Source organism: Protopterus annectens, chromosome 12.part0 (assembly GCF_019279795.1).
Source record: "Protopterus annectens isolate FY-2018-M chromosome 12.part0, PAN1.0, whole genome shotgun sequence".
Taxonomy (NCBI): Eukaryota; Metazoa; Chordata; order Ceratodontiformes; family Protopteridae; genus Protopterus; species Protopterus annectens.
The window spans coordinates 1283886583-1283905468 of NC_056746.1; the positions used below are offsets into that span (position 1 = coordinate 1283886583).

Consider the following 18886-nt stretch of genomic DNA (forward strand, 5'->3'; position numbering starts at 1 on the left):
GAAACTAGATCCACAAGTCTTCAGCATGATAACAAGGAAATGGGGATGCCCAGACATAGATCTATTTGCCTCCCCTTACAACAGCCAACTACAGATATTCTGCACAAGGACTTGTAACGAACAAGCATGGAAGGTGGATGCTCTCATTCAGCTGGAAAACCCTTACGGTATATGCCTTTCCTCCACTGCCTCTCCTCCCCAAGGTACTCCTAAAGGTCAGACGAGAAGCCAAAAATGATACTGATTGCCCCAGACTGACCACGCCAGCACTGGTATCCAATCCTAAAGAGCTTGTCTCAAGGCCCAGCCTGGACTTTACCTCATATTCCTCATCTACTGACGCAACGAAGTAATCGGATCCTGCACAGCCAACTCAAAACCTTAAATCTGGTTGCTTGGTAGATAATATAACCACTCAGAACACACCTCTCTCTAAAGCAGTTATGGGTGTCATTTTGGAGGCCAGGAGGCCCAGCACCAGAAAATCTTATGCAGAAAAATGGAAAAGATTCTGTGCTTGGAACCAAGCACAAGGAATTGACACGCTTGTTCCAAATATTCCTCAGATTTTACAATACCTAACTGAGATGCTGGACAAAGGCCTATCCTTCTCTTCAATTAAGATCCATGCCTCTGCCATTTCAGCTCATTACAATACGGAACTGCCTATTTTTTCACATCCACTGCTAAGGCAGTACCTCAGAGGAGCCAAAAACATAACACCTCCAAGGAGAGCACCAGTACCTACATGGGACCTCAATTTTGTCTTGGAAAAACTCACACTGCCTCCTTTTGAGCCAGCCAGTACAGCAGAGATAAAATTCTTGTAGAAAACAGCTCTGCTCCTAGCAATAACTTCAGCAAGAAGAGTCTCGGAGTTACAGGCACTAATGGCTGTGGAACCTTTTATTATTTTCCATCCAGACAGGGTTTCTCTAAGGACAAACCCAACATTTATGCCTAAGGTAGTGTCCAGTGTGGCTCTTAATCAAACCATTCATTTGCCTACTTTTTATCCAAACCCACAGAATAAAGGGGGGAGACTTCTGCATTCTTTGGACATGCACAGCTACGCTTCTACTTGGACAAAACTAAAGCTTTCAGAAAGCCTGAGCAACTTTGTGGCATATGCTGCAGGATCACAAGGAAAGGCTATCTCAAAGCAGACTATTTCAAAATGGATAGGCCACTGCATTTGTTTCTGCTATTCACAACATGGCAAATCAGTGTCAAGGGCATTAGGCCACACTCAACCAGAGCAGCAGCCAGCCACTTCAGCAGCCTTCCTCAGAGGAGTACCAACCAAGGATACTTTGGAGGCTGCAACTTGGACTTCAGTGCACACGTTTACAAAGCACTACTACTTACCTGTTTACTCTAGATCCAGAGCAGGCGTTGCCACTGCAGTTCTGCAGGGCCTCATAACCACTCCTAATTCTATTTAAACCCAGCCACCCACCCTCAGCTTTGGGATTCAACCCAAGTGTAATGACTGCAGCAGTGAAACATGATGAACATAGTACAGTTGTGAACCTACCATAAATGTAGATGTTCGAGTGTATTCACTGTTGCAGTCCAGGATGTTCATCGTGCATACAGCTGCAGTAATGACAGATGGGTTTTCAGCCGTCAGGCGGTCCCTCGGTCGGCCGAATTCCAAAGTCTTGGTCCGGCGTCGGTTGTTGTTGCTTACTCTTCTGACGTCAGGAAGGCCAGAGTATATAAGACACAGCCGACGCCATGTTCTTTAGTCTTTTGCCGGTGCCCGAAGCAGAAGCAGTTCGCAAGTGCCGGTCGGCCAGCTCCTGAATTACGAAAATATTTGGAACTGAAGTCTTCATTAAAGCTAAGTACCCCATTGGGGAATTTTTTCTTGCCTCAGACCGATGTCAGAAAAAGTTAATTGTATTTCTTGTGGGAAGCAAATACCGCATAAGGATTTCCATTCCCTCTGCATACCTTGTTTCGGCTGTCGCTTTTGCGCTACCTTCAATAAACGCACTATCAAGCGTCGGGCGGAGTTCGCCCAACACTTTCGGTAAAGCTTTTGATTATAAAATGTCGTCGGACACTCCGACTACCGCTTTACCCAAAAATATCGCAAGGAAAAGGACCAACATGCGAGGCCCGCGGTCTCCACCGACACCACGCCGAAACAGGCTCCACGTGGTCCGGTTCTCAGCGAGACGCCTTTGCAGTCCCTGACTACCGACGACACTTCTTCGGCGGTGTCTTCTGTACCCGAGACCGCTGGGTCATCGGCCCTTTCCCAAACCACAACCGAAGCTCCAGCTTATACAGAGCCTACTAATGTGGACAGATCGACATCCACTCAGGGTGTATTTAGACCTTCAACCTCCTTCTCTATTAAGGCCTTTACCAAATCCAAAGCAGCCAGGCATCATACTAGGTCTGCTGCACAAGGCCCATCTCCTGGACCCATGCCTAAGAAACAGATGCTTAAAATGGCTGAGGATCTTATTACTCTTATCAGAGGTTCTCAGCCCCCTCCTGACAAGAGACCCAGAGTGGAGGAAGAATCCCCTCTTCGGATCAGGGATCCATTATGTCAGAGCATTCCGATGCTGAGGAGCACTCTTATTCCCCTTTTGAGGATTCGGATGCTGAGCAGTCTATTCCGTCTGTATCCCCCCCTGAGGATTTCTCTTTTGGGGAAACCTTACACACCCTGAGGGAACACTTCCATTGGGAAGGCCAAGACTTTTCAGACTCCAAGAAAAGGCTTAGGGAATTTCTTTGGTTACCTCAGCACAGACCCCTGGCTATTCCCCCTGTTTTGGAGGTACTGGATGATGTCTATTCGGAGGCTTGTTTAAATCCGGATTCACTGCCTCCTGCACTGGTTAAGCCTGATAGATATTACAGAGTACCCAGTTCTCACCATTTTCTTTATAAAGGCCATAATGCTGACCCTGAAACCATTTCTCAAGGCCTTAAGGGAATAAAGGCCTCCACTTCCAAGAATCCATTACCTGCAGAAAGGGAATCTAGATCCCTTGAAAGGTGGGGTAAGAAGGTTTATACCTCGGCCACCCTTGCCATGAGGGCCTTAAACTGCCAGTTTCATATGATTAAATACCAACAGTTCTTGTTATCACAATTAAAAACCAAAATGTCTCAACCTGAACAAACAGATTTAAAAGAGTTACAGGATATGATGCATAGTGCAGAACAAGTGGGTAAACACACTTTACAATGTGGTTATGATGCCCTAGAGGCCTCCAGTAGAGCGGCTGCTACAGGATCAGTCATTCGCAGACATTCCTGGCTTAGAGAACAAAATCTGCCTGAACATGTGAAAGCAAAACTTCTTGATGCACCTTTACAGAAGGATGTTCTTTTTGGTACCAATGCTGAGGATATATTACGAAAAATGGAAGAGAAAGACAAATCTATGCAGACTGTCAAAGCTTTCTTACAGGTTCAGCCACCACGATTTAGCAGGAATTGGCCATCAAAAAACTGGTCCTTTCCAGCCACTGACAAGCCCCAAAGAGGCAGATACAGACGCGGAAGGGGCAGAGGGCAATCACAAGGGCCTTATAGAGGCAGACAATGGCAATCACCAGCACCAAGAGGTGGTGAAGACAGTGCACAAGAATACAGGAAGCAAACTCAATGACTCCCTCATTTCCATGCCAAGCAAGTCTCAACTGGCAGCACCTTTGGGAGGAAAACTAGCATTATTTGCAAGCAATTGGCATATTGTCACAACAGACAAATGGATACTGGACATTATAAACAGAGGCTACAAATTTCAATTTCACACTCTTCCAAAAATGAGAGGCATGCCAAACCTACCACAAAATCAAAGGGTAGAGGCACAACTGCAAATTTCAAAGCTCCTAAACATGAGGGCTATACAAAAGGTACCTACGCACCAGCAAGGCCAAGGTTTTTATTCAAGGCTTTTCCTGGTACCAAGAAAAGGAAACGACTGGAGACCCATTCTGGACTTATCAATACTAAACACATTTCTACTCGTACCAAAATTCAAGATGCTCACATTACAGCAACTTCTTCCCAGGCTGGTAACATTGGACCTCAAGGAGGCATACCTGCATGTCCCAATCAGACAAAACTGCAGAAGATACCTCACATTTCTTGCAGGTTCAATCCACTATCAATTCTCTGCATTGCCCTTTGGCTTATCTACTGCGCCCAGAGTATTCACCAAATGCCTGGCATCAGTGATTGCATATTGCAGACAACAAGGGATACAAATTTACCCTTATCTGGACGACTGCCTGATCCAAGCGGACAGCAAACAAATACTACTGGAACATCTGGCATATGTGACACAGTTACTGCTTTCTCTGGGATACACCATCAACAAGGAGAAATCAAAGTTAACACCTTCTCAGAAAATAACCTTCCTGGGTGCCAGCTTGGACACAAACACCCAGATGGCATACCTTACGCCAGAAAAACAAGGGCAATTATCTCAGTACTTCAAAATACTAGCAAAAAACACCAGGCTTACTGCAAGGAAAATCCTGCAGGCTCTGGGATTCATGGCATCTTGCATTCTTCTAATCCCTTGTGCAAAGCTGCATATGAGGAAACTTCAATGGTACCTAAAAAATCTATGGTCTCAACACAGTCACAGCTTGGAAGCAATCATTCCAATAATTCCGTGTCTACAAAAGGAATTTCTATGGTGGGCCCAAGCATGTCAACTAAACACAGGCCTCCCATTCTGCAAGCCTCAAGCAAAACAAGTCATAACCACAGACGCCTCAGATTACGCCTGGGGGGGGCGCACATGAAGGACAGGTGCATTCAGGGCAGATGGTCCCAAAAGGAAAAGCACCTGCACATCAATCAAAAAGCAATGCTGGCAGTAATAAATGCAATTACAGCTTTCAAGGACTTCCTGCATCCAGGACAACTGCTCATAAGAACAGACAACACCACAGTAATGTGCTACATAAACAAACAAGGAGGAACTCACTCATACCCCTTGTGCAGATTAGCCATGACTCTTTGGAACTTGGCTCTAGAAAGTCAAATCGAACTTCAAGCACACTACTTGCCAGGGATGGAAAACACACTGGCAGACACTCTGAGCAGAAACATGACAGATCCACACGAATGGAAACTACATCCACAGGTGTTTACGGAGATAGTCCAAGCGTGGGGGATGCCAGATATAGACCTTTTTGCCTCTCACAGAAACCATCAATTGAAAAGGTTTTGTTCAAGGACTTTCCATCCAAGGGCCTGGAAAGTGGACGCCCTTTCATTCAGTTGGACAACATGGACAGTTTATGCATTCCCATCTCTGCCTCTTCTGCCCAAGGTACTTTTGAAAGCAAGAACAGACAAACCGAGGATGATACTGATTGCTCCAGACTGGCCAAGGCAACACTGGTATCCACTCTTGAGGAGTCTATCACATACTCCTCCCTGGCCCCTGCCTCTAATACCTCTCCTGCTGACGCAGAACTACAAGACCCTACACAGCCAGCTGAAAACACTCAACCTCGCTGCATGGAAAATCCCTTAACACCACATCAAACTCTACTCTCCAAGGAGGTACAGGATGTCATCTTGGAGGCCAGAAGACCATCCACTAGAAAAGCTTACTCCGCAAAATGGAAGCAGTTCTGCTGTTGGAATGAGAAAAGAGGACAGGACCCTAGAAAATTGAACTTACCTCAGGTGTTACAGTACCTAGCTGAACTACTGAGCAGTGGACTCTCATTTTCTTCAATTAAAATACACGCCTCAGCCATCTCTGCAGAATTCAACACGGATCCTCCTTTATTCTCACATCCACTCTTACGGCAGTTCCTGAGAGGGGCTAAGAATATAAGACCTCCAAGGAAACAACCAATACCAGCCTGGGACCTTAATTACATACTAGAAAAATTAACTTTGCCTCCTTTTGAACCTGCTGCTACAACAGATTTGCAATATTTATTTGACCTGGAAAACAGCTTTACTTCTGGCTATCACTTCAGCTCGCAGAGTTTCTGAACTCCAGGCCCTCATGGCAGTGCAGCCATTCCTCATCTTCCATCACGACAGGGTTTCCCTTCGCACCAACCCATCTTTTATGCCTAAAGTGGTCTCTAGGGTAGCCTTAAACCAAGCCATACATCTTCCTACCTTTTATCCTAACCCTCAAAACAAAGGGGAAAGGCTGCTTCACTCTTTAGACATCCACAGGCAGCTACGTTACTATTTGGACAGGACAAAGCCCTTCAGGAAATCAGACCAACTTTTTGTGTCCTATGCTGTAGGGGCTCCAGGGAAACCAGTTACCAAACAGACCATTTTCCAAGTGGATTGGCCACTGCATACGGTTTTGTTACTCTTTTCATGGGAAACCTGTTCCCACTGGTATCAGATCACTCCACCAGGGCAACAGCCACCTCTACAGCCTTCCTCTGAGGTGTGCCTACTAAGGATATCTTGGAGGCAGCCACTTGGAGTTCTGTACATACCTTCACAAAACACTACCATCTGCCTTTATACTCCAGAACACGAGCAGGCTTTGCCACTGCTATTTTGCAGGGCATTTTGGCTCAACCCAGTTCCTCATAGTACCTACCACCCTTTGCATGGCTTTGGGACTCTACCCATCTGTCATTACTGCAGCTGTATGCACGATGGAACATAGTACAGTTTTGTACCTACCATAAATGTAGATGTTCGAGTGCTGATACAGCTGCAGTACAGGTTTCCCTCCCTCCTTCCCCACTTGGCTAGGGCATGGGGGCCTAACTACCATTTCATACCTCTGAACTGGGTTATCCTGCTATGTTTTATTTGCTTGCTTACACTGATTTTGCATTTCTTTGCATATATTACACTTGTACAAAAGCTTTATTTATGTATTGCCTTCCTTTTGGGGGCACCTGACATCTGGGGCAAGAAAGACTGAAGAACATGGCGTCGGCTGTGTCTTATATACTCTGGCCTTCCTGACGTCAGAAGAGTAAGTGACAACAACCGACGCCGGACCAAGACTTTGGAATTCGGCCGACCGAGGGACCGCCTGACGGCTGAAAACCCATCTGTCATTACTGCAGCTGTATCAGCACTCGAACATCTACATTTATGGTAGGTACAAAACTGTACTTTACCCACCCACCATCCCCCTTTCTTTGCTGGGACTTATCTGTACTTCTCTATTCTATACAACCTATGTGGTGTATTTGCTTGTAGATGAAGATATTTTTTATGTTAGTGCATGCTTTTTTATAAGCAATATTTTTAGCTTACCCTTTTGGGGGCACCTGACATCTGGGGCAAGAAAAACTGAAAAAAATGGCGTATGCTGCATCTTGTATATCCCTGGAGCACGGACGTCAGGGAAGAGGCAACAGCAACCGACGCCGGACCAGGACTTTGGAATTCAGACCGTCTGCGGGTAGCCTGCCAGCAGGATAACCCAAGTGTAATGACTGCAGCAGTGAGTACACTCTAACATCTACATTTATGGTAGGTACACAACTGTGCTTTTGCAGGATCCCTGTGTACTTTTATTTTATTTGACTTCTAGCTGTGGCTTCTCCATTAACCTCTTCATCCTTTACTCTCTACTAAGTAGCAAACAAGATCTCTGGTATTTGGGGGAGGCGGATTGTAGGTAAGAGATAAGCTCGAGATTTGGTTGCCTCCACATTTAGCAATGGCTGAGACGGATCTAACTTCAGATTTGATTCCCAGTAGTTGAATGAAAATGGACAAAACAAATGGAATGTTATAAACAGACTGGTAACATGGCATACAAAATGCCATGCAAGTCTGCTGCTTTTACCTTGGAAAACAATTTAGCCATTGTCTGAAATTGTGTGGTGGACTTCTAAGGAACGAATGCCATGATGCTTAGCTACAACATGCCCATAGTTGAGCTCTTGCACAACTTGTGAAATTTAGGTGTTAAATGTTCAGGCCTAAATCTTGAAGCCCATAAGTTCTTGTAGCTGAGCTTCAGATGCTCATTATGACCACTGTTGCAGTAGTCTTTGTTTATATGGGTTGTATCCTGCTAGGAGCAACTTTCCACAAACCCAACCATTACGTCACTCGAGCTCAGCAGAAGAAAGTGGGTTGGGTGCTAAGCCATTCAGAGCTTTCCAGCTAAGAGTATGCCTCTTGTGCACCTTCTACAGTCGGCAGTTGGCTGAGAAGATAAGATGTCGTATTTACTTGCTGCAGTATTCTAAACCTGAGGGATCTCCTGCCCGAAGGCGATCAGATGTAGAGGTGTGTGAAGTGTGAACCACTCTTGTTGCCTTTAATAGCAGCAGCAAGTTCATCTCTGCCTAGCCAGACTAGAATGTCTGTCCTTGGGCAAAAGTGGGATTGCAGTTTGTGGGATTTTTCCCTCTTTTGATCTAAATCTTCAGAAATTCCTGTTTGTTGCCTTTGTCAGGCGTGTTTTATTGGGCTTATGTTAGAGTTTAGGTCAGGTGCTTCACCATCTAGTGTAGCTGTTTCTGGCAGGAGTTCATTTTCTGAAGAGGTTGAAAATTATGTGCTAAGAAATGAATGTGAGGGGGCAAATTCTGAGAGGATCTAGATCACTTAATCAAATGATCATTTTGTTGAATACCTCTTCGAATCATATTTATTGAAATACCTATTTGCCGAACCCCCTATTCATCAAATTGCATCTTATAAATAGTTTTTGTTGGGTAATACCTGGAAAACAATGCATGCTGTAAGAACGCATTTAACTGAAATGTTGTCCCCACAAAGTGATAAAATACTCCATTGAAAACTGTAAAAGATTACAGTCCTTCCCAAATGACACAATCCCAGAAAATGGTTATTTGCCAAACAAAAGTAGTGATTGATGTACGAGGCTTTGGTTTTTAAAACTTCAAAATGAACGCTACTGCGGTCAAAAACGGTTGAAAACTTTGTATTCCAAAAGTACCTCACAGACTGTACAGAAGTGGACGTACCTTCAGTGATTGACCGTTGAAATGGACGTGTTGTATGGAAAAAGATGGAAAGTGTTTTTTTCCCTTTGTTTTTGCAGGAGGCCAAGCCCCCCTGCACCCACCACACAATCTGCAAATTAAATATACAAACTCCAAGAACACACTGTCTTGTTGAAAAGGGCATATTACCTTTTAGTTGAATAAATTAATATTAAACCCTGAATTTGTTTATAAACATGGTAAATAGATAGACACTACTGCATTCTGAAGTTGTGATAATCAGATGTTGCTTTTTATTTAAGATGACCAACAAAAACAATTATCCTATTTTCAATGAATAAAGGAGTTCAACAAATGGGTATTTTGATAAATATGGTTCAGCAAAGAGGTATTTGACAAAATGATTGTTTAATCAAGGATACAGACCCATTTTGTGTCTCCACCCCTTCAGGTTTGTGAGTCTGGTTTTGAAGTGTGGCGGCTTCAGTCCCTTTGGAAGGGATTCTTATCTTCTGAAACTTTTTCTACAATGAATTGTTTCATTGTGAGGATAATGATATTCCACTGTCCATGAAGAAGCATTAAAATGTTATTGCAACTTTTCCTGATCCTATTCCAATTCCTCGTCTTTCAGCACGAAAGGGGATGTATTTTTCACTTCTGTTTGCCCCCCCAAGAAGTTCTTCCATATTAGATTAGTTTATAAAATAAGATCCGATTATTCTTCTACAGGGAGCCAACTGCAGCTAAACATCTGGTTAATATTAGTACCTTCCCCGCTGACAAAGCTGGGAAAGCTTCTGATGGTTTTTCTGTAACACTTGAATGACTTTTCAGCTGTCAAGCTCGTGTTACATTTATGCGTTTTTCATATGTGTGTGTATGTGTGTATATATATGAATGTGTATGTTTGTGTGTGTATGTGTGTGTGTATATGTATGTATATATATATATATATATATATATATATATATATATATATATATATATATGTGTTTGTGTGTATATATATGTGTGTGTGTGTATATATCTATATATATATATATATATATATCTATATATATATATCTATATATATATATATATATATATATATATATAATGTGTGTGTATATATATATAATCACACACATGCCACTGGATCAGTATGCTTGATTGCATACTCTGAACCTTTCTGAGGATGTGAAGGGTGGAATATTCACTTGTGTGTGTGAGTGTGAGAGATTGTTTTTGGACCGTCTGCTGGAGAGCTCTTTAAAAGTGTGATGAGAGGAAGATGTTTCACAATCTCATTTTTTTCAGTCTTCCTTCTTTGTCATGGTGTTCAATGCTGTGTGTATAGCTTTTCAAATGGCAAAGTAACTATAGCAAGCTACTGTTAAGCAAAGTTTTGAAACTGCAATGGCAAGTAGCACCCCACCCAACCAAAAGTCTGTTTAATAAGTCTATCTGCAAGATTCTCTCTTCATACACTGGCTAATGTTTAATCCATCAGAGACTGAACTTCCATTTCTCTCTTTGGTAAAGGATTAGTTTCAGACATGGGCAGGTGGGTTCTAAAAGTAGTTCCTTAAGGCTACAGATTGCAGTAGGAAATATTTTCCTCCTTTTTCAAAATATTTCCTCTAATGTGCCATACCAAAACTTTTCCTTCCTGTCATTCAGCACTTGCTGTTTTTTTTGGGGGGGTAGCAGCAATCCCTATCTCTCTGCTGGAAGGGTTTTATTTTATTTAAAAATTAATGTTTTTTGGTGCTGTAGAAACTATTTGTGGAGTCCTAGTTGAGGATCTTTTCTCAACCTGTTATATCAACCTAGTTTAAAATGTTATCCTTCCACAACTTGTACCCAATCAGTAGGGGCCATACTGAACTGGCAGGAAAGAAGGGGTGGAGCAATAAAAGAGGTGCATTACAGTGAACAGCTTTTTATTGGATCCTTCAGACTAGTCCTACTTCATAGAGAGGGTCCAAGACCTATGGAATGGGTGACCGATGGAACTGAAGACGTTCAAAATGGTATTGGAAAGTTGAAGGGGTAAGGGTGAATATGGAAAGGAAGCAGAATGTTGATTGCAGTTAAAATAGCTTTTCTAGTCTCACCTTTTTTGTCTCCTTCCATGAAGTTAATCTAATTTGGCTGCTGTGTTCTAACTTGGTGCATTTTTTTCCCTCAGGAGGAAAAATTCAGCAAATAAAATGAAGAGCACAGAAGAGCTAGAGCTTGAAAAAATGCAGCAGCTTCAGCGTGAGGTTGCAGAACACCGAAAGAAAAATGAGGAGTTTTTGAAGACTGCCATTGCAGGTGCAGGTAGGCTAGAGGTTTCAGAAATTAAGTTGTGTTAAATGAGCATGTACTATTTCTGTATTGTGCAATTTTCATTGTGTTGTGCATTTAAAAATGATCACGGAAGAGCTAGTTCATGGTTTGAATCTCGCATCTCGCCTAATCTTTTTTTTTTTTTAAATAACTTGGCATCTTTGTCTCCATGTAGGAATCAACCGATTCACATGCACTTTCCTTTGAAATTCCTTTTTAGCCTTTCAGCTGCTACTCTTTGTTTGTTTACTCTTCTGATCTCATTGTTTCAGGGATACCTTCAGGTTCTGCAGAACCTGCAGCTAAGTGCAGATCAACCCCTTGCATTTGTATTTTCCCCCTGCCAAGCAAGTTGGGCCCCTCATGAGTTGGATGCGGACTCCTTGGAGTGAAGGTGGGAAGAATTGGATTTCTACTCCCAAATGTCTCTCCCACACCCTTAAACTCGACAGGCATTGGTAATTCCTTCTCTTGCTTCACCTACAAACAGCTATATGGTGTTTATAGGGTGACAAAACACTTTACGTGGGAAAGAAAAACAATATCAGATGCCCAGAAAAGATATTTTGATTTCCTGGGCTTGGAGACTGGAGTATTCTTCCTGCGTTTTTGGAACTGTGGAGGGGGACATTCTTAACTGAAGGAACCTGGGTAGATAGCCTTCCTGCACTTAAGCCTGATAAGTTAGTTTCAAGAGTCCTACATTTTCTGATACAGTATCACTTGTGGACTATGCAGGTGTGGTTTGTGTGTGTGTGTGTGTGTGGGTTTGTGTGTGTGTGTGTGTGTGTGTGTGTGTGGTGTGTGTGTGTGGTTTGTGTGTCCAACCACCTCACCATTTGTGCTGCGTTCAACCCTCTGGCACTGGCTGACTGTTGTAACAAATTCTTGCATAAAGGTACTTGGCACGGGGAGACCTCTCTGTTTCAAGGCTCTCCCTCGTCTAGCGACCTCAAAGATCCTAAGAGGAAAGCATCCCTAGGGGCTTCTCCTCCTAAGCAGCAAAAACGGGCCAGACCCTCTGTTCAGAGTTCTTCAGATCTGAAGCAGTCTTTGACCATTGTAGTTCCGAGGGTACAGGATCCCTCTTCTGGTGTCGGTGTCTCCTCTGAATGGAGACCCTCAGATCAGAGTTCTGCTACCATGGATCTGAAGCAAGCGGGCCTTCTGGGGTCTGATCCAACATGTGCCTGATCTGGAGTTTATCCTGGGTTACCCATCAGGATCTGCTTAGGATTCAGGATGTTCCTTTTGTAGAAACTAAAGGGCGAGTATGAAGCTCTGGTTCCGCAAGTTGCAGGGTTCCTTCCAAGATGCTCCAGAAGATTCTTCTTCCAGAGTCAGGCGAAGAGGGGTTTCAGTGGTATATGCCTCTCAAGGCAGAGGGGTGTCCTTAGAATCAGAGCTCCAGGGAACCTTTCTTTGAGAGAGCCCTTTTAGTGTTCCCGAGGCATTGCTTGACTGTCCTGCCCTGGAAGCAGTCAGGGGTCATTTTTCTTTGCACCCAAATGCCTGGGTGTCTTTAAGAAACTATCATTAGTGCTCCAGATTATATCCAGGGGTTATTGCATGCCCTTTTTACTACCTGCCAGAAAATCCCAAGAAAGTTCTTCCCGACATACCACCCAGTCAGAGAAATGACCCAAAGAGAAGTCTTGGCACTTCTAGAAAAAAGAGCCATCCAGGAGGTCCCAGCAGTACAGAGTATCCAGAACTTATTCCCGCTTCTTGTTGGTGCCAAAGACCTATTCTGGACCTCAGCAAACTGTGCTTATCTGTCAAGATGTTAGAAGTTCTGGATGGTCACTGTTCAGTCCATCCTGCCTCTGCTGCAGAAGAATTATTGGATGCGCTCCATAGACCTTCAGGATGTGTGCTATCATATCAAGATAGAGAAGTGCTCCAGAAGGCACCTGTGCTTCCAGATTTGGAGCTGATCATTTCCAGTTCATAGCCCTACCATTTGGACTCGCCACAGCCCCCAGGGTGTTTACCAAATGCTTGGCGGTTGTAGCAACTCACCTGAGGCTTCATGGGCTTTCTGGTGTTCCCATGCCTAGACGATTGGCTCCTCTCATCTCCCACAAGGCATCGACTGTTTGATATCATGCGGTATCTTTTGCAAACCTTCAAAATGCTAGGGATTACCGTCAGTTTAGCGAAGTCCAAACTGTCCCCGGTGCTAAGTCTAGAATTCACTGGGACCCATCTTAACATGGTAACAGAGATTGCAGCATTGCCTCTCCAGAGTGGAATTTAGGCAGCAAGTCGGGGCCATGCTGGAGGTTCCATCGCCTCAGGCACACTTCATTCCCAGAGCTCTGGGGTCTGTCGGTGGCTATTCTTGCCTCTTTAACAAGATATTACATGGGGGTACTTCAGTGGATGCTAGTGGTGCAGTGGTCCATTCCCTCTTGTGCAGTGTCCATGCCTATTCCATTGATTCCTATTTGCAGAAGTCACCTTCAGTGGTGACTTCAGTCAGAGGATCGCCTTCGAGAGGGACCATTCTTTTTCCCCCCTCCCTCGGCAACTATGACCACAGGTGCTTCCCTGTTGGAGTGAGGGGGTCATTTTCAGGGTAGAACTGTCCAAGGCACATGGTCCTCCTTGGAGACCAAGTTGCACATAAACATTCTAGAGATGAAGGCAGTCCTCACGTTGCAAGCCTTTCAGGATTGCCTATCTCTAAGATTGGTGGCAATTCATACAGACAATGTCAGTCATTTGGTATGGAAGAAAAATTTTTTGGCGTATACAAAAATTCCTGGGGGGTTTTATGAGATTTTTGGGTGATATTTAACTTGTGGGTGGACACATTGGATAAATTGAAAGAATTTTGGGGCTATATTAATATAGTCGATTTTTTTTTTAATTTTACATACGCTTTTAGCAATGGGAAAATAGTGCATTTGGATGTTGAATTGACCTGAAGATGTTAAGGAGTACTGTTCAAATGTTCTTAGAAAAGCAAAAATCTATATTTACATTTTGATAGCTGGCAATCCAGTACACCGAAAGAAAGCAGTTGTCAATGGACAATTAGTCTGCATGGCAAGAATAGTGTCAGATGACCTAGTTTTGAGGGAAAGTGAATTTGTAGTAGATTGTTCCTTAATAGGGGCTATCCTGGGAGATCTTTAAGTGAAATAAAAAATGGTTATTTTTCAACCCATCATTTTCCCTAAGAAAAGGGAAATTAATTTAATAACAGATGAGGCAAGTCTTTGTAAACGGGGTACTTTTGGAGGTAATCAATTGTGATTTGACCTTCACATTGGGATAGTAAGGCTATAGTGGAGAGTCTTAAAAATGTTGGGTATTTTTAATGGGTGATAGTTTTATTAGAGTAAAAAGTAGTATTTAAAAAGGATAAAGCTTTTAGAAATTTAGAGAGTAATGAACCATTTAATATTATTGGGGGTGAAAGGAATAAGAATAAAAATAACATTGGTGTGTTTGTGTGGTCGCTGCCCCCAATGTCCATATGTTAAAAGGACAGAAGTTTGCTGTGAGGGGGCAGACCTACCAACAGAAGTCACTATAATTGCGATTCCAAAAATGTGGTTTACCTTGCTTCTGTAACAATTGAGGCATTTTATGTTGACCACTAGGAGAATTAAAGGAGGGTATGTCTGAACATTTGCAGACATAAAGTTAAAATGATCAATGCTTTATACAAGCATGTTTCTGAATGTGAGACCCATTCTTTTGATTTTTATGGCTGTAGAACAAATTAATAAGGACCTTCGAGGAGTAATTGCTGGTGAACAATTACTTGAGAGCTGAAGTGGCAATTGAAATTGAATGCCATGAGCCCCCCAGGAGTTTAACAGTGGTGTCTATTCTGTTTTAAGATTAAAACTTTTAATTGGGGAGCACAATTAATTTTATTTTTATATTTATGGTTAATGTTTTTATTTTATGATTCATATATGAATTTATATTTGTGATTTTAATAGAAAATTAACCATCCAATAAAATTCCACAGGTAATCCTGTGATAGCTGAAAGGTTTTTAAATGGTTTCATCTTATGTTAATCTTTTCATCACCGATGGGTTTGGTTCCTAACCCTTGGAACCGAGTCGGCCTATCACCAAGCTCACGCCAGCCAAAAAACTCTCTAGCTAAGCTTTTACCCACAATGCCAGTCTCCCTGTTACCTCTGATCTTGTTTGCTGCATAGCCTTAAAGCTGCATTTCAGCCGAGCTCTCAGCTAAGTGGAAATTGTTTGATATTTTGTGAGAAAGTTGTTTGACTCTCTCATAGTTAGTTATATTCGTTGTTCTTGACTTTTATAGTTAGTTTACCCTGTTTTCTCTTTCCTTCTACCCATTTGGTAATCTTTGAAGTACCATTGGTGGTACAACCTTCTCCTTTTTCTTGTTGTATTTTTTGAATACCATAGCTGGCATTTCTTCCTTCTCTATCTAGTTATTTCTGCTCTTGGGATAGATGCTCTGTTTTTTGTTTAGGTTTTAGACTAGATTAAATAGGATTTGACATTGTATTTGAAGATTTTGATTGTTAACTTGTTATGATGTCTGACAAGAAGGGTACTTCAGGTTTCACACTAGTTCGTGCAAGTGTAAACTTCCTAACAGTGACTCTCATGATGATTGTGTTTATTGCTTGGAGGTGCAGCCTCCCTGCAAAATTTGCCAAAGTTTTAGCCAGCACACTCTGAGCACAATAATAAGTTGATTTTAAAGGGCCTACTTAAATCACCTTTTTCAGAGGTCCTTTCTGTGATGGAGGTCTCAACCCCTCCTAGAAAAGATAAAAAAAAAAAAGGTCCTATTCTGTTCTCTCATCACCTTCGGGTGACCAGGGCACGTCTTTCAAACCTAAGGTATAAAAACATGATCTGAAGTAGGAGATTCATTTGTCTGCAACCTGTGGGTTATGGATCCGATATCGGATCCGAACCGGCATGGTTTACCAGCTATGGATCCAAGCTCTCAGCTCCTCCCCTCACCCATAATGCCCTGCTCTACCCTCATGACCTCAGATCTCGTTTGCCGCGCATGGTGACCAGATTGTGTTTTCTGAGCTCTCCAGCTAAGTGAAACTTTTAGTCTTAAAGTGCTTATTTTTAAAAGTTTTGTGTGAAAGTTGTGTGGAAGTGTAGGTTTCCCTGTTATATTATTATACTTTTAGTCTCCTAAAATTTAATTTTACTTATCCCTCCCCTCGCTGGTAGCGTAGTGTGTGTTTGGGCCTGTTGAGTGGTTTTGTTACTGTACTTTAACTAGTTTTAGTAACCTTGTTTTTTGCTTTTTGGGATGTCTGAGCAGCCCAAAGCTGTATTTTCCAAATGCTCCGAGTGTGGCCATAAGCTTTCCCCAGCTGATGGCCACACTCTGTGTGTTAGATGCCTGGGGGTTGAACACCTCACATCTGGATGTTCCATTTGTGCAGGGTTCAACCCCAGGGCATTGAAGGAGCGGAGGTCCAAGCTTGTCTTGGCGGGTCTTTTGCCGCCGGACTCTGCTCCGGGCCTCCGCTCCTTCGGGGGTAACAGTTTCCACGGTTGTCCCCTCTCCGGCTCCCCCTCCTCCTCCTGGGACTCAACCTCCCTGTAGTGGTTCGGAGGAGAGGGAAGCTAGGAAGAAGGACCGGAGGGAGAAGCACCATAAGCGGCGGGCCGAGACCTCTGTATAGGCCCCGCCAGCTAAGCGGGCTTCTCCTCCGGCCTCCTTGTCTGCTGGCTCTCCCCCTCCTCGGCTCCGGTCTCCAGTGTGTTTTTCACCGGGACCTGAGGCGGAGGAGACCCGATCTCCGTAGAGGCTATCGAGGAGGCACTCAAGGCCTACCTCGGTAGCCTCGTCGAGATCAACTTTTAGCCTGTCAGACGCTGATCTGGACCGGACCGGATGATGATAAGGTTCATCCAGGCCCAGATGCAGATGTGAGTGCTCTTGCCTCCCCCCCCCCCCCCTCTGGGGGGGAGCTCGACCCCTTTTTTCAAGCCAATTGCTCCTTCTTCGACCTGCTACCCGGGTTTGGAGCAGTTGGAGCCGAGCAGCCGAGCCGGGGTGGGTGGCGCCGATAGTACTTGGTACCGGATCCGACCCTGCCCTCGAGTGCATCGGATCCGACCTCTGAGCCTGGATCCGAGCCGGATCCAGGGGATCAGTGCTCCTTCGGCGCCGCCGTCTGTGTCTAGCGCACTGTCCTTCGGATCCGGCGGCGCGCTGGCTCAATCCACTCCTCGGATCCGGGGAGCCGATTGTCGGATACTTTGGTCGAGGTCGGCTCCCTTCGGCTTTTGATGTAGTGGAGAGGGCCCTGTTGAGGGTCACCGGACCCCGGCACTTGCTTCTCCGTCCCGCTTCCTCTGCACTGGGTCAGGCTTCCACCATCCGGCCCTTGGGACAGCCCGCTCCTGTGCCCCAAGCTGTTCCCCTGGAACAGGTTACTGTTTGCGAGGAGTCCTCTGACAGCCCCCCAGAGGATGTTCCTCGCAAGCATACGTGCAAAAGGAGGCACATTGACTCCCCCGAGTCTCTCACGGAAGACACGGATTTGGAGGAAGGGGATGGCTCCCCACGGTCACCCCCCGAGGATGTCTCATTTGGAGACATAATGGAAATGCTCCGCATCAAGGGGGGTGGTCTGCCCCCAAGTCTTCCTCGGACGAATCTGTGTTCTTGGAGGCATTTGAAGCGGGCCCGTCTACCTCTTGGGTGTCCCCTCCTGCCGACCTCCTGGTGGACCTCATTACCACCAGGGCGTGGAAGGAACCGGACACCGTGGAGCCAATCCCTAAAAGGCCCGACCGTATTCTCAGTCCCCCGGCTGACCGTGCCCATTGGAGTAAGGGGCCTCTGGTAGATGCCATGTTGACGGCGGCCACCAAGAGGGAACTTGCTCAGGAGAGTCCCTCAGTCCATCCCCCGAGCAAGGAGTCTCGGATGATGGACCGTTTGGGGAAGCGGATGTTTAGTTCAGCGACCTTCTCGGTAAGGGCGCTGAACTATCTGGCACATGTAATTAGGATGCAGCGCGATCTTATTAAAGAATACGCTGCATCCCCCCCAGAGTCCATGTCGGAGGAGGACAAAGTGCTGCACTCCACCCACATGGCCACTCTCAGGTCCGTTACCAATACCTCTATGCGGCTACTCTCCCATGCTACGGAAGGCACCGCTAGAGCCGCAGCGGCAGGTCTAGTTACTAGACGTCAGGCCTGGCTCCGTCATTGTGATTTCTCAGAGCCCTTCAAAGCGTCATTTGCGAGCGCCCCTTTCGATGGTTCTGCCCTCTTTGGCAAAACTGTTCGCGACACTTTGACCCAGAGCGAGAAGGACGGGAAGACGCTGTCTGCCGTCGGAATCCACTTCTCTGCACCCAGAGGCCCTATTCTAGGAACCAAAAGGGTCAGAAGAAGATGTGGTTCCGGAAGTCGCAGCAATCCCAGCCTGCTCCGGACAACCAGTCCTTCCGTGGCAGAGGAAGACAGGGAGGACGCCGCCCTAGAGGCAGAGGGGCTCCCAGGAACTTCGGGTCCAGAGAACCCTTCTCTGAACTGCCCGCGCAACAACCCTGAGGGGTTGCCCGGCTGCTCCACTCTGGAGGCAGTCGGGGGACGTTCGAGCACCTAGCGGCATGGGAGTCCATAACATCAGACCGCTGGGT

The 18886-nt window shown here is 44.9% G+C and overlaps 1 protein-coding gene across 1 annotated transcript in view; it reads left to right on the forward strand.

Moving 5' to 3' along the window:
* Positions 1-18886, forward strand: part of TPX2 (TPX2 microtubule nucleation factor) — a gene marked incomplete in the record, with an annotated part of 1896622 nt that overhangs the window by 1331917 nt on the left and 545819 nt on the right. The window contains 1 exon segment of the mRNA XM_044089016.1: positions 11101-11234. Within this exon segment, the coding sequence (XP_043944951.1) occupies positions 11101-11234 (134 nt within the window).